Source organism: Ylistrum balloti, unplaced genomic scaffold (assembly GCF_031769215.1).
Source record: "Ylistrum balloti isolate Yb309-2 unplaced genomic scaffold, AGI_CSIRO_Ybal_v1 Utg370292, whole genome shotgun sequence".
Classification (NCBI taxonomy): Eukaryota; Metazoa; Mollusca; class Bivalvia; order Pectinida; family Pectinidae; genus Ylistrum; species Ylistrum balloti.
This window is the reverse complement of record NW_026782221.1, coordinates 1,234,532-1,250,779: the sequence shown is the minus strand read 5'-3', so window position 1 is coordinate 1,250,779 and position 16,248 is coordinate 1,234,532. Positions and strand designations below refer to the sequence as shown.

General features: G+C 39.4%; 1 protein-coding gene across 1 annotated transcript; it reads right to left on the bottom strand.

The window, feature by feature from the left end:
• Positions 1-1,280: 1,280 nt before the first annotated feature.
• Positions 1,281-15,581, bottom strand: LOC132553029 (uncharacterized). The gene is made up of 4 exons (XM_060217232.1): positions 12,674-15,581; positions 7,467-7,701; positions 5,896-5,997; positions 1,281-5,307 (listed from the first exon to the last, which is right to left on the bottom strand). Exons 1-4 carry the CDS (start codon positions 15,506-15,508, stop codon positions 4,667-4,669), a joined length of 3,813 nt encoding a protein of 1,270 aa, XP_060073215.1. The 5' UTR covers positions 15,509-15,581; the 3' UTR covers positions 1,281-4,666.
• Between the last annotated feature and the right edge of the window lie 667 nt (positions 15,582-16,248).

Sequence of the window (16,248 nt, the reverse complement as noted above, 5' to 3'; positions counted from 1 at the left end):
TTATAGAATCAACTAAATTTATGAAAATTGATACTTAATTGAAAATAACATTGCTCTATATTTTTGCATTTTCACAAACGTCTTAAATCTACAAATCTTGTGATTCAGGAAGATAATGCTTTAGAGACTAGTATCAGTGTATCCTGTGCTATTTTACTGTATATTAGCATTGTTTGTTGATATCTAGGTTATGATGATTGATATAGTAGTGTTTTATCTGTGGTATACAACATTTACCAAGAGCAATCGAAAGAAATGTTGACATGGTGTGCTATATAAAACTTTATGTACATAATATATACAAAATGTGATCTTTTAGCCATGTCAAATTCATGCTCCTTTTTTTTTTTTCCTTTCATGTTTATCAAAGTTGTAACAAACTAAGGATGTACCGTCAGCAGCTTTTACAGTGTAAAGGTGGTTGATAATAAAATTTTATCTTCGTACACACATCAGACTCCTTATCATTTGTGTGAGATATACTACCATCAACAGCAAGGTTCCATCTTAGCTATAACAAAGTTGTAGCCACCAAACATGTCTTTGAAATTCATTTTTGTAAAGAATTATTTAACATCTCAATCTCAAATTATGACTACAGAAATATCTTACATCTGAACAGCTAAAATTGTTTTGCCAATGGACCTTAGTCACCAAGAACTTTATTGTCTATTGTTGTAATAGGAAACATCATTGGACAGTTGCCCTGGAATGACAAGGAATTTTACAGGACAGCTGTCCTGTTGTGACAAGAAATAGTATTGGAAAATTTCCCTGTTGGGACAAAGAATGTTTTGGTCAGCTTCTCCGTTTGTCAAAAGGAAGATTATTGGACAGCTGCCCTTTTGTGACGATGACTATAACTAGGCAAGTGCCCTGTTGTGACAAGGACTATTACCAGACAAGTGCCCTGTTGTGACAAGGACTATTACCTGACAAGTGCCCTGTTGTGACAAGGACTATTACCAGACAAGTGCCCTGTTATGACAAGGATTATCACCAGACAAGTGCCCTGTTGTGACAAGGACTAGTACCAGACAAGTGCCCTGTTGTGACAAGGACTATTACCTGACAAGTGCCCTGTTGTGACAAGGACTAGTACCAGACAAGTGCCCTGTTGTAACAAGGAATATCATTAGATAGGAGACCTGTTTCTTTGATGACCTTTCAATTATGACCCTCCCCCTCCTCCCCACCCACTCTCCCACAGTAGGTAACAGTTTGTCTTATTTTAAAACTCTTTAGTACATGCAGTGGTATAAAAGTACAACACAAACAAATTTTGAGATGTTAAGATTTTATGTTTACAGTTATTTTTATTGACTGTAGTATATAAAATTAGGATTAAAGCTACTGCTTGTTGGGCCCTGGATCACACACACAGTGTGTAAAAACAATATATATTTATAACAAGATAGTGTATATATACACAATAACATAAACAAGTCGGTATCAAACCAATCTGGAACAGTTATACATACTGTATTCATTCTAATAATCACTACCGTGATTTCCAACAGTAGGGGTAATAGTTAGGTATGTGTTATAATGGGGTCAGGGGGCAGGTAATAGTTAGGTATATGTTGTAATGGGGTCAGGGGGCGGGTAATTGTTAGGTATGTGTTGTAATGGGGTCAGGGGGCGGGTAATAGTTCGGTATGTGTTGTAATGGGGTCAGGGGGTAGGTAATAGTTAGGTATGTGTTGTAATGGGGTCAGGGGGCGGGTAATAGTTAGGTATGTGTTATAATGGGGTCAGGGGGCGGGTAGTAGTTAGGTATATGTTGTAATGGGGTCAGGGGGCGGGTAGTAGTTAGGTATGTGTTGTAATGGGGTCAGGGGGCGGGTAATAGTTAAGTATGTGTTGTAATGGGGTCAGGGGGCAGATAATAGTTAGGTATGTGTTGTAATGGGGTCAGGGGGCGGGTAATAGTTAGGTATATGTTGTAATGGGGTCAGGGGTAGGTAATAGTTAGGTATGTGTTGTAATGGGGTCAGGGGGCGGGTAATAGTTAGGTATATGTTGTAATGGGGTCAGGGGCGGGTAGTAGTTAGGTATGTGTTGTAATGGGGTCAGGGGGCAGGTAATAGTTAGGTATATGTTGTAATGGGGTCAGGGGGTAGGTAATAGTTAGGTATGTGTTGTAATGGGGTCAGGGGGCAGGTAATAGTTTTAGGTATGTGTTATAATGGGGTCAGGGGGCGGGTAATAGTTAGGTATGTGTTGTAATGGGGTCAGGGGGCAGGTAATAGTTTTAGGTATGTGTTATAATGGGGTCAGGGGGCGGGTAATAGTTAGGTATATGTTGCAATGGGGTCAGGGGGCGGGTAATAGTTAGGTACATGTTGTAATGGGGTCAGGGGGCGGGTAGTAGTTAGCTATATGTTGTAATGGGGTCAGGGGGCGGGTAGTAGTTAGGTATATGTTGTAATGGGGTCAGGGGGCGGGTAATAGTTAGGTACATGTTGTAATTGGGTCAGGGGGCTATTAGAGGTTTGTAAGAGGTTTTTTGATTGGCTGAAAGCAACTATTTGACTGACAAGAGTAGGGAACGGGTAATTATTGGAATGGATACAGTACAAAATCATCACATATGTACATCATAACTTGGAATGGGACTAGATTGTCACAGGAACATTGTATCATAATACTATATATAAAATATCACACCAATAAATAATATATACATTCAATTAGATAATGCTCGTCTACTAATATTTATCTAGAAATATGCCTGAGGGCCATGATATCATATCTGACTTTAAGTCAGGGGGTGGGCTTATTACAGGACAATGAAATAAGTATTTCTACTGAACAGTAACAACTATGGGTGGGGTTACACTGTATTATCTGACATGGGCTTATTACAGGACAATGAAATTGGTATTTCTACTGAACAGTAACAGTTATGGGTGGGGCTACACTGTATTATCTGACATAGGCTTATTACGGGACAAAGAAATAGGTATTTCTACTGAACAGTAACAGTTATGGGTGGGGCTACACTGTATTATCTGACATAGGCTTATTACGGGACAAAGAAATAGGTATTTCTACTGAACAGTAACAGTTATGGGTGGGGCTACACTGTATTATCTGACATGGGCTTATTACCGGACAATGAAATAGGTATTTCTACTGCACAGCAAAAGACAAAGTGAACATACAATAGGTTTCATTATCATACCTCAAAATTCCAGATTTGTTTAGTTATAACTTAATCTATGGAGGGATTATGAGAGATATCTGGTACACAGGTACTTAATTTCAAAAATGGTTGGTGACATTTGACTTTTAGCTTTGATTGACGACCATGAAAATCAGGTTCATCAATTTATGGTACAACATTAGGGTGTATTTATAAAATCTGCTTGGGGTTCATGAGATATTAGTGCAAGCTTTTATGTTAAAGTGGTTAACAGTGACCTTTGACCTTAAACTATGACTACAAAAATGTCCAGTCAATCTCCACATATACTTAGCTCCTCAGCTTTGAAATGAGACTAAAACTGTGAAGGGCTTAGTGATGTATATAATACTGTGCATTATCACAAACATAACTATATCACAGACAAAACCTAATCACCTACCTACTACTGTACAATCATTCATATTGTGGGAGTGAAGTTTTGTTGAATATATGGTTACAATTACTCCATCAATTTATATGTTACCTAAATAATAAACCAGATCAAAACTAGCATGTACTTTAGCACAAGTGGACTTTGTGAGATTCATCCATGAGATTAAGAGTCAATGAAAACACAAATTTTTGAGAAAAAAAACCCACAGAATTTAAGCCTCCAAAAATGTATGATTCTACAGTATCCGTAAAAAAACTAAATTATAAACAGATCTCCTATATAGACCAGCCAACTATACAACAGTTAGAATGACAGGATACAGATCTCCTATATAAACCAGCCAACTAAACAACAGTTAGAATGACAGGATACAGATCTCCTATATAAACCAGCCAAACAACAGTTAGAATGACAGGATACAGATCTCCTATATAAACCAGCCAAACAACAGTTAGAATGACAGGATACAGATCTCCTATATAAACCAGCCAAACAACAGTTAGAATGAAAGGATACAGATCTCCTATATAAACCAGCCAACTAAACAACAGTTAGAATGGCAGGATACAGATCTCCTATATAAACCAGCCAAACAACAGTTAGAATGACAAGATACAGATCTCCTATATAAACCAGCCAAACAACAGTTGGAATGTTGTGTGAAGCAAGCAGTGTGAGAGTTAGTTAAAAGAAAGCTATATTTGTGAAGGATGGAATATTAATTATAAGTAAGAATTTCTGTTTAAACGTTTATCAAACTTGTTAATGGATACTGGTATGTTTTTCGATCATAAGATGCCATGTGTATCAAATGTTACCTGATAATTATTGATTGAAATCAATTTCATCGTGAGATCTATTGTGGTCATGTTAAAGAGCCTATATGGACTCCAAATGCTACCTCTCTATTAGTTGATATACTATAGGATAAGCTTTATTGTCCTCACCCAAGTCTAATCTATCCAGTTAGGTAGACCAACTTTTAGGATAGTATCTACACACTTATGTAGGTAACACATGCAGACTTTGGAGATCTGAAAATATTTTCCAGTTTAATTATCCTTTCAATCTGATCTACCACATCATACGTTTTTGAACTTTTGTGCAATGATAGAGTCTAATTTTGCTCCTTTTCCTGTCCTTGTCCTTTTAGATGCAGGCCTCCACTCGGAGTCGCTGACATCTTCATTGTCCTGTCCTTCACTCATCTCACTAGACAACTCTCCAGGAGTCTCCTCTGATGTTCTATTGGTACAATTTGCTACCTTACGTTTGCGAAGAGAAAATTGCTGATTATCACTTTTTTGATCTGTAATATAACTTTGTTGGTTCTGTTTCTGTTCAGCATCACCAAAATAACTAGAGGTGGTTTCTCCTGCAGAATGACCTTGACTGACCTCCTCCTCTTCCTCCTCAAAGTCTCCATCCTCAACCTCATCCTCCTGATCTGTATCCTCATTCTCGTTCCTACTTGCTGATGACCTGCGACGCATTATCTTACGGGGAATGACAGACTTGCGACCTTTTCGTGGAGTTCGCGGGTCTGATGTTGACGCAATCTGGTCCACCTCCTGTTCAAATTCGCAGTAGTCAAGGAAGGCTTCAGACTCGTCCACCTGAGTGCGACCAGACAGACTACTGAGGAAACTAACAGCCTCCTCCTCCAGGCTCTCAGTGCTCTCATTCAGGCCATGTTTTACCTTCTTGTGACGATTAAGGTTTCCTAGTTAAGTAAAACAATAACAGGTAACTACTCAGTATAAATCAAAACATGGATATTTCAAAAACATAAAAATCTATACAGTAGATTAAAGCCTAGTTACATAAATTGTCTTATTTAATGCCCAAGTAGCACAAGATGCCAACAAAAGTTTAAAAACCTAAAAACCAAACAATAGTTCTGAAGTTGTACTGTTACAATTATAGGGCACACTTCTGACATAAGAAATGAATTTTGGTGATAGATATTATGAAATTAAAACAGAACTGGAAAATATCTGGGATATGGTGCCAAACTCTCCTAAGTTTTATTGTTTGAGGAATTTACAGAAGTTGTCCAATGAGACTATTGACCTTTTAACCATGACCAAATGAATATGAACCAATCAGTGAAGATGCAATGGACCATGACAGATTGGAGAGGATGGACATGAGTATCACTATTTGCCCCAGCCCTTATTAAATGGTGGTGACATAATAAAGTGGAAAAGAATATCTCGGTAAGTAGAGAGCCAACTCTAAAATATAATAAAAGGTTTTCCTTTTATCCCTGTTAGTTACATGTAGAATCACAAGTTATATGCTACTTTACCTTTTAGAGTAAATGAGCTGCCACAGAAACAAACATAGGGTTTACTGTTGTTGTGCATATGAATATGTCCCTGGAGATTGTGCAGACGACCAAACTGCTTGCCTGATATGAAAATAAAAATAAACAAATTGTAAAACGTTCTGACTGTAACATCAATCTAACTATCACAAAATATTGTAAGGTGACATACTTGCCAGAATTTATATTTACAATAGGTATTAAACTGAAGTATCATTCATAACTTCAAAGAAACAAGAACTGTTTTCATGCTGACATGAGTTACCTCCCATTTGAATAAGTATTGATTGTGTGTCAATAATTTCTTCCAGGATTAGTTCAGTATAAACTGTGTCTGCAGAGTTACCTCCCCTATAAGTTGATTCCAGGATTAGATTTGAGTAGACTGAGAGAGAGTCTATGGTAATGTCTTCCTTATAAGATGATTCCAGTAACGTTGTCTGTTTTGTGTAGACAGTATAAGACTATTCCAGCAGTGGTATTGGATTTGTGTAGATCTTCCCCACAACAGGTGCATAACTGCTTATTTTCACATATGTAGTTGTAGAAACATCAACACAAATGAAGCAAATTTGCCAAATTATTCTCATATCTTTCCAGTTTGTCCTTGGACTCTGAGCCCCCTGGACCCCCAACTCACACAACAAGATTGCCGTGGTAGGCAACTGTATTGGATGCAATCAGTTTTGTGAGGATAGTGTCTACAGAGTTACCTCCCTTACAAGATTATATAATTCTGTTTTGTGTCAATATTGTCTATAGAGTTACTTTCTCTTTAAGATGCAACATCATCCTGTAAAGCTACAGATTCAGCTTTCTACACTTTTTACACTTATCAGTAGATAAAAAAATCCAGTATGTGTCTGTCACAAATTGCAATACAAAACACTTCATTAATATCTATAAAATAATGTTATAGAACACACTACAATGTATATCTACTTAATGTTGTAATACACAGCCTACAATGTATATCAACCACATATTGTAATACACAAACCTACAGTATATATCTACCACATATTGTAATACACAAACCTACAGTATATATCTACCACATATTGTAATTCACAAACCTGCAGTATATATCTACCACATATTGTAATACACAAACCTACAGTATATATCTACCACATATTGTAATTCACAAACCTACAGTATATATCTACCACATATTGTAATACACAAACCTACAGTATATATCTACCACATATTGTAATTCACAAACCTGCAGTATATATCTACCACATATTGTAATACACAAACCTACAATATGTATCTACCACATATTGTAATACACAAACCTACAATATATATCTACCACATATTGTAATATACAAACCTACAGTATGTATATATCTACCACATACTGTAATATACAAACCTACAGTATATATCTACCACATATTGTAATACACAAACCTACAATATATATCTACCACATATTGTAATATACAAACCTACAGTATATATCTACCACATATTGTAATACACAAACCTACAGTATATATCTACCACATATTGTAATTCACAAACCTACTGTATATACTTACCACATATTTTACACTTGTGAGGTTTGATGTCAGCATGTACCACTCGGTGAGCCTTTAGTGTCTGTGGCTGTGTAAATGTCTTGCCACAAACATCACAGCGAAACGCCCTTGTGGGATTGTGGATGAGCATATGGCGCATCATGTTGGCACGTTGGTTAAATGTACGACCACATTTAGGACAGTCAAAAGGACGCTGTCCCGTGTGAGTGAACTGGTGGGCCTTCAAATGATGCTCCTACAAACCAAAGAATATTGTCAGTGCCACTGGATTGCTCAGTTTCCTGCTGCAGGGTTAGGGTTTATCAAAACCAAAGCTATATAAATAATCTTATTATTTTAATAAAAAAAGAATCAAATGAAATGATAACAATCAACATGTTAAATCTGTTTCATTAAAAACAACTGGGAAGTTTTGCAACCTGTTTATAATCATTATATTTAATAATGAATGGATTGTAGGAAAATCAGATTAGTGGTGACTGGATCGTAGGACAATCAGATTAGTGGTGACTGGATTGTAGGACAATCAGATTAGTGGTGACTGAATTGTAGGACAATCAGATTAGTGGTGACTGGATTGTAGGACAATCAGATTAGTGGTGACTGGATTGTAGGACAATCAGATTAGTGGTGACTGGATTGTAGGACAATCAGATTAGTGGTGACTGGATTGTAGGACAATCAGATTAGTGGTGACTGGATTGTAGGACAATCAGATTAGTGGTGACTGGATTGTAGGACAATCAGATTAGTGGTGACTGGATTGTAGGACAATCAGATTAGTGGTGACTGGATTGTAGGACAATCAGATTAGTGGTGACTGGATTGTAGGACAATCAGGTTAGTGGTGACTGGATTGTAGGACAATCAGATTAGTGGTGACTGAATTGTAGGACAATCAGATTAGTGGTGACTGGATAGTGGGACATCAGATAAGTGGTAACTTGACTGTAGGACAATCAGATTAGTGGTGACTGGATTGTAGGACAATCAGATTAGTGGTGACTGGATTGTAGGACAATCAGGTTAGTGGTGACTGGATTGTAGGACAATCAGATTAGTGGTGACTGGATTGTAGGACAATCAGATTAGTGGTGACTGAATTGTAGGACAATCAGATTAGTGGTGACTGGATTGTAGGAAAATCAGATTAGTGGTGACTGGATTGTAGGACAATCAGATTAGTGGTGACTGGATTGTAGGACAATCAGATTAGTGGTGACTGAATTGTAGGACAATCAGATTAGTGGTGACTGGATAGTGGGACAATCAGATTAGTGGTGACTGGATTGTAGGACAATCAGATTAGTGGTGACTGGATTGTAGGACAATCAGATTAGTGGTGACTGGATTGTAGGACAATCAGATTAGTGGTGACTGGATTGTAGGACAATCAGATTAGTGGTGACTGAATTGTAGGACAATCAGGTTAGTGGTGACTGGATAATAGGACAATCAGATTAGTGGTGACTGGATTGTAGGACAATCAGATCAGTGGTGACTGGATTGTAGGACAATCAGATTAGTGGTGACTGGATTGTAGGACAATCAGATTAGTGGTGACTGGATTGTAGGAAAATCAGATAAGTGGTGACTGGATTGTAGGACAATCAGATTAGTGGTGACTTAATAATAGGACAATCAGATAAGTGGTAACTTGACTGTAGGACAATCAGATTAGTGGTAACTTGACTGTAGGACAATCAGATTAGTGGTGACTGGATTGTAGGACAATCATATTAGTGGTGACTGGATTGTAGGACAATCAGATTAGTGGTGACTGGATTGTAGGACAATCAGATTAGTGGTGACTGAATTGTAGGACAATCAGATCAGTGGTGACTGGATTGTAGGACAATCAAATAAGTGGTGACTGGATTGTAGGACAATCAGATTAGTGGTGACTGGATTGTAGGACAATCAGATTAGTGGTGACTGGATTGTAGGACAATCAGATTAGTGGTGACTGGATTGTAGGACAATCAGATTAGTGGTGACTTAATAATAGGACAATCAGATTAGTGGTGACTGGATTGTAGGACAATCAGATTAGTGGTGACTGGATTGTAGGACAATCAGATTAGTGGTGACTGGATTGTAGGACAATCAGGTTAGTGGTGACTGGATTGTAGGACAATCAGATTAGTGGTGACTGGATTGTAGGACAATCAGATTAGTGGTGACTGGATTGTAGGAAAATCAGATTAGTGGTGACTGGATTGTAGGACAATCAGATTAGTGGTGACTGGATTGTAGGACAATCAGATTAGTGGTGACTGGATTGTAGGACAATCAGGTTATCAGTGGTGGTGACTGGATTGTAGGACAATCAGATTAGTGGTGACTGGATTGTAGGACAATCAGATTAGTGGTGACTGGATTGTAGGACAATCAGATTAGTGGTGACTGGATTGTAGGACAATCAGATTAGTGGTGACTGGATTGTAGGACAATCAGATTAGTGGTGACTGGATTGTAGGACAATCAGATTAGTGGTGACTGGATTGTAGGACAATCAGATTAGTGGTGACTGGATTGTAGGACAATCAGATTAGTGGTGACTGGATTGTAGGACAATCAGATTAGTGGTGACTGGATTGTAGGACAATCAGATTAGTGGTGACTGGATTGTAGGACAATCAGATTAGTGGTGACTGGATTGTAGGACAATCAGATTAGTGATGACTGGATTGTAGGAAAATCAGATTAGTGGTGACTGGATTGTAGGAAAATCAGACTAGTGATGACTGGATTGTAGGAAAATCAGATTAGTGGTGACTGGATTGTAGGACAATCAGATTAGTGGTGACTGGATAGTGGGACATCAGATTAGTGGTGACTGGATTGTAGGACAATCAGATTAGTGGTGACTGGATTGTAGGACAATCAGATTAGTGGTGACTGGATTGTAGGACAATCAGATTAGTGGTGACTGGATTGTAGGACAATCAGATTAGTGGTGACTGGATTGTAGGACAATCAGATTAGTGGTGACTGGATTGTAGGACAATCAGATTAGTGGTGACTGGATTGTAGGACAATCAGATTAGTGGTGACTGGATTGTAGGACAATCAGATTAGTGGTGACTGGATTGTAGGAAAATCAGATTAGTGGTGACTGGATTGTAGGACAATCAGATTAGTGGTGACTGGATAGTGGGACATCAGATTAGTGGTGACTGGATTGTAGGACAATCAGATAAGTGGTAACTTGACTGTAGGACAATCAGATTAGTGGTGACTGGATTGTAGGACAATCAGGTTAGTGGTGACTGGATAATAGGACAATCAGATTAGTGGTGACTGGATTGTAGGACAATCAGATTAGTGGTGACTGGATTGTAGGACAATCAGATAAGTGGTGACTGGATTGTAGGACAATCAGATTACTGGTGACTGGATTGTAGGACAATCAGATTAGTGGTGACTGGATTGTAGGACAATCAGATTAGTGGTGACTGGATTGTAGGACAATCAGGTTAGTGGTGACTGGATTGTAGGACAATCAGGTTAGTGGTGACTGGATAATAGGACAATCAGGTTAGTGGTGACTGGATTGTAGGACAATCAGGTTAGTGGTGACTGGATTGTAGGACAATCAGATTAGTGGTGACTGGATTGTAGGACAATCAAATTAGTGGTGACTGGATAATAGGACAATCAGATTAGTGGTGACTTAATAATAGGACAATCAGATCAATGGTGACTGTTAAATCACTAGTGTGGTAGCAGTGACTTGTTACATCACCAGTGTGATAGTAGTGACTTGTTACATCACCGGTGTGGTAGTAGTGACATGATACATCACCAGTGTGGTAGTAGTGACTTGTTACATCACCAGTGTGGTAGTAGTGATGTGTTACATCACCAGTGTGGTAGTAGTGACTTGTTACATCTCCAGTGTGGTAGTAGTGACTTGTTACATCACCAGTGTGGTAGTAGTGATGTGTTACATCACCAGTGTGGTAGTAGTGACTTGTTACATCACCAGTGTGGTAGTAGTGACTTGTTACATCACCAGTGTGATAGTAGTGACTTGTTACATCACCAGTGTGGTAGTAGTGACTTGTTACATCTCCAGTGTGGTAGTAGTGACATGATACATCACCAGTGTGGTAGTAGTGACTTGTTACATCACCAGTGTGGTAGTAGTGACTTGTTACATCACCAGTGTGGTGGTAGTGACTTGTTACATCACTGGTGTGATAGTAGTGACTTGTTACATCACCGGTGTGGTAGTAGTAACTTGTTACATCTCCAGTGACTTGTTACATCACCAATGTGGTAGAAGTGACTTGTTACATCACCAGTGTGATAGTAGTGACTTGTTACATCACCAGTGTGGTAGTAGTGACTTGTTACATCACCAGTGTGGTAGTAGTGACTTGTTACATCACCAGTGTGGTAGTAGTGACTTGTTACATCACCAGTGTGGTAGTAGTGACTTGTTACATCACCAGTGTGGTAGTAGTGACTTGTTACATCACCAGTGTGGTAGTAGTGACTTGTTACATCACCAGTGTGGTAGTAGTGACTTGTTACATCACCAGTGTGGTAGTAGTGACTTGTTACATCACCAGTGTGGTAAGAGTGACTTGTTACATCACCAGTGTGGTAGAAGTGACTTGTTACATCACCAGTGTGATAGTAGTGACTTGTTACATCACCAGTGTGGTAGTAGTGACTTGTTACATCACCAGTGTGGTAGTAGTGACTTGTTACATCACCAGTGACTTGTTACATCACCAGTGTGGTAGTAGTGACTTGTTACATCACCAGTGTGGTAGTAGTGACTTGTTACATCACCAGTGTGGTAGTAGTGACTTGTTACATCACCAGTGTGGTAGTAGTGACTTGTTACATCACCAGTGACTTGTTACATCACCAGTGTGGTAGTAGTGACTTGTTACATCACCAGTGTGGTAGTAGTGACTTGTTACATCACCAGTGTGGTAGTAGTGACTTGTTACATCACCAGTGTGGTAGTAGTGACTTGTTACATCACCAGTGTGGTAGTAGTGACTTGTTACATCACCAGTGTGGTAGTAGTGACTTGTTACATCACCAGTGTGGTAGTAGTGACTTGTTACATCACCAGTGTGGTAGTAGTGACTTGTTACATCACCAGTGTGGTAGTAGTGACTTGTTACATCACCAGTGACTTGTTACATCACTTGTGTATAAGTATAATTATCTAGCATTCTTACCTTCATGAAATCCATGCCACATTCCCCACAGATGAAAGGGCGTGTACCCTCATGAGACACCAAGTGATCCTTGAGTTGGCTAGGGTAGCGGAATGCCTTGTCACAATATTTACATATGAGGTCTTCCCGATTGTCGTGTTTGAGTTGATGAAGTTTGAGAGCTCTTGGACTCTCAAACTCCATTCCACACTCCTCACATTTATCGTGGCCTTGTACATGCTTCTCCTTGTGTGCCTTCAACTCACTCGGGTAAGCAAACCCACGACTACACATATCACATTTGTATGGCTTGCTGTCCAAGTGTACTGCAGTGTGTCGCTTCAGGTGGCTGATCTGGGTGAAGCCTTTTCCACAGATGTCACACTTGTGTGGTCTTATGTTATCATGAGTGAGCATGTGTGTGTTGAGGTGGCTTAGCTGTTTAAAGTACTTGCCACACACCATACAGAGGTGTGGTTTGATGTTGTTGTGATCAAGGATGTGTGCCACCAGATTGTGCTTTGTGGTGTAGGATTTCTCACACAGGTGGCATTGCCACCGCTTCTGTTCACCATGCTGCACAAGTTGTGAATCGTCAATGCGAACATTCACTTCCATGGTCTCAACAACATCTTCATCATCATCTTGTCCTCCTTGATCTTCCTTCTCCCGTTTTAATCGTGACATTATGGAAGTAGTTTGTTTGCCTACCTCTGACTGATCTTCCTCTTCAACTCCGTCTTTATTCCTGACCGGCCGATCCTGAAAACTGGTGGACATTATAACTCCCTTATTGATGTTGATGGTCTTTGTTCTTCCTTTCTTAGCTGCATTTCCCTTCCCCATAATAGAAATTGTAATCACAGTGGCATTGTTAGCCACAGAAGTTGTCATCACAGCACGAGCCGCTGATGTGCCAAAACTCGGGGAAGTGATGGCAAATGGATTTAATTTTGAGTTCAACCGTCTTTTTTCCTGGCTCTCTATGGGCATATCTCCCATAGCAGCAGCCACCAATTCCTCTGTACACCTGGTAATATAGTCGTCACTAAGATTCTGTTTTGTCCCTTTATCAGAAATACCAGCTTTAGATTCTTCAGTATGATAGATAAATGATCTCCTTGTTTTCCTCCGACTTACACGTCCTTCATTTTCAAAGTTATCGACAAACTGCTGACTGCTGTCTTGGTGTGAGCTGTAGTCTGACATAGTCTCCTGTTCATCATTCCTACTGAAGACAGGCTGAGACATCCTGATGAACTGTTGTTGGTCATGGTCTGCCCCTGTAAAATCAGGACCCTCGTCTTTAACCAAGGACTCATCCTGATCATGTGTGAGAGATTCATACTGATACTCATCCTCCTCATCCTCCAGATTCTGGTCGTCTGCTTCTGATGATGAGACAGACAAGTCTATTGGCGGAGGTACTTTAAGTCTTGACCTCCTCGGCTTTCTCCACAATTTTCCAATTTTGAAGAAAGGAACAAGATGTCTTCCTACTGTACTTGTAGAATCCAGAGGTAACCTTGGACCTGTAATACCTTCCCTAGAACCTTTTTCCTGCTCATTCTGTGATCTTTCTCTCAGGTTTTCTTTACCTGTTCCATCCTCCATTGCATTATCACAAACCTGTTGATGACTTGTCTTACTGTCTGATGAAGTACTTACGTCTGTATAGCTCTGTCTATCCGGCAACCTTGAGCTGCTTCTCCTAGGGCTTCGTCTCTCTCCAGGTTTATAGCAAGAGGTAGAACTTGTCTCCATTCTGCTACTGCCTGGGAAAGGACCTACACTTTTCTCCTGATTACCAGTGCTGATCTTTGTAGACTGATGATCCAATGACTCTGGACTTGAACACTTGCTTGGTTCTAATACTGGGATAAATTTATCCTCAGTACAAAGTTCGGCTCCTATATATGTTGAATTTGCAAAGCTGGTCTCATTTTGAAGTGTTGCCATATTATCTGTTTGTGCCACCTGCAATTGCAGACTGTCATGATTGACTGTTTGGCGTAGTAAACTGACAGGCCTGCTATCTTGGTTTGTTGGGTTTCGAATATTTGGTGAGGAGCAGCCTGAAGCAGGAGACATAACAGCATTAGGAACTTGTTGATCACCATCCAAGTTTTCCATAGGCAATGTTTGAGTGTTGGTTGGTCTAGAGCGTAATACTGGTTGGTCTGGTAACAAGCTTCTCACAACTGCATATGATGTGGAAGGTGAAGGTCGTGTCGAGGTCACTTGTTCTTGGAATTGTTGATTTAGTAAAGGCTGTGAGAATGATTCTAAAGAAGACACAGTCTGAATAGTCTCAGAGTTGTGTGATCTTCCCTCACTGGAGGAGCTTGATGGAAAATCAAGAAAAGACTGAGGTTGTGATGTATTGGTCATTGAAGAGTTATAGGTTGAGCTCTCCCGGACTCTGGGCAGACTCAAATCAGACACCTGAGATTCTGTGTGTGTGTCAGCTCGAGCATCATACGGCTGTGGAATGTTCATGGTGGAAATATTGGAAACAGCAGATGCCATGATGGAACCAAATGACGGATGATCACTGTGAGTTACTGATGTGTGGGACACTGTGTTACGGTCAGCTGATGACATATACACAGAATCATCAAAGTTTGATAAAGGAGGCAAAGATGGAGGAGTATGTGGGGACACTTCAAGGTGATGGCGTGAAATAATGGGATTGAAATCCGGAGCTGAAATAGTCGGAACTCCTCGGATAGCTGTTTCTGGAGTCACACTCATTGGAAATCTTGACATTTGGAATGTATCAGACCCCTGGGAGCCCCTTCCACTGAGCCCTGGAGTGGAGTAAACCGAGTCCCGTAGTGTTACACCATGTTGCATGTGAGGGTAGCTGAGGTGTAGGGAGGGTGAAAAGTTGGAAATACCCCCTCCATGTCCAGACAGCTGGCCATCAGGGGGAGGAAATTCAAGGTCACTTTGTCCAAAACTGTAACCACTTCCAAGTCCTTCCATGCCCTTTCCTACAGAGGACAACAAATATATAGAAAATTATTTTCTTTCCTTTTTTAATTTCCATGCAAGGCGATAAACTGAAAATTTCATGAGCTATATTTTAATATCACCTGAAAATATTTCATTGGTATCTGTAACACTAGCTTCTGCAGGGGAAAAAAAGCTAAACTTATGTTTATTACAGACACAACTTTTGGAGTTGCATCAAGTTTCACTTTCAAGGTTTAAAGATAGGAAGAAACAATAACAAACATCAAAATTTAATACAAAAAATTTGAACCTTCAAATTTCTCTTGAAAAATCACAATACATGTCTAAACTCAGCCCAGACTTTGAACCTTTGCAGTGCTTGTCTTATTCCATATGAGAGTTGCACTTACCAGTAAGGTTTTCATGTTAAATAAACATCTCGTTCAAAGTACCAAATGTTTTGTATTGATTTTCAATGTAAATCAGCTTTCAAAAATTAGCTGATACTATTTTCCGGTATTTCTCAAAATTGTGTCAATATTGACTCTTATTCAACAACATAACAATAATTGTTATGAAGAGCAGCTTTTCACATGCCTATTTTTAGTCATATTTGGAATCAATATTTATAGTGGCTC

Coding starts and splice junctions, on each gene's coding strand:
- LOC132553029 (XM_060217232.1), bottom strand. CDS start 15,508: ATGCAACATGGTGTAACACTACGGGACTCGGTTTACTCCACTCCAGGG. Junction 7,702..12,673: donor GTGGCATGGATTTCATGAAG/GTAAGAATGCTA, acceptor TTTGGTTTGTAG/GAGCATCATTTGAAGGCCCA. Junction 5,308..5,895: donor CAGCTCATTTACTCTAAAAG/GTAAAGTAGCAT, acceptor TTACTTAACTAG/GAAACCTTAATCGTCACAAG.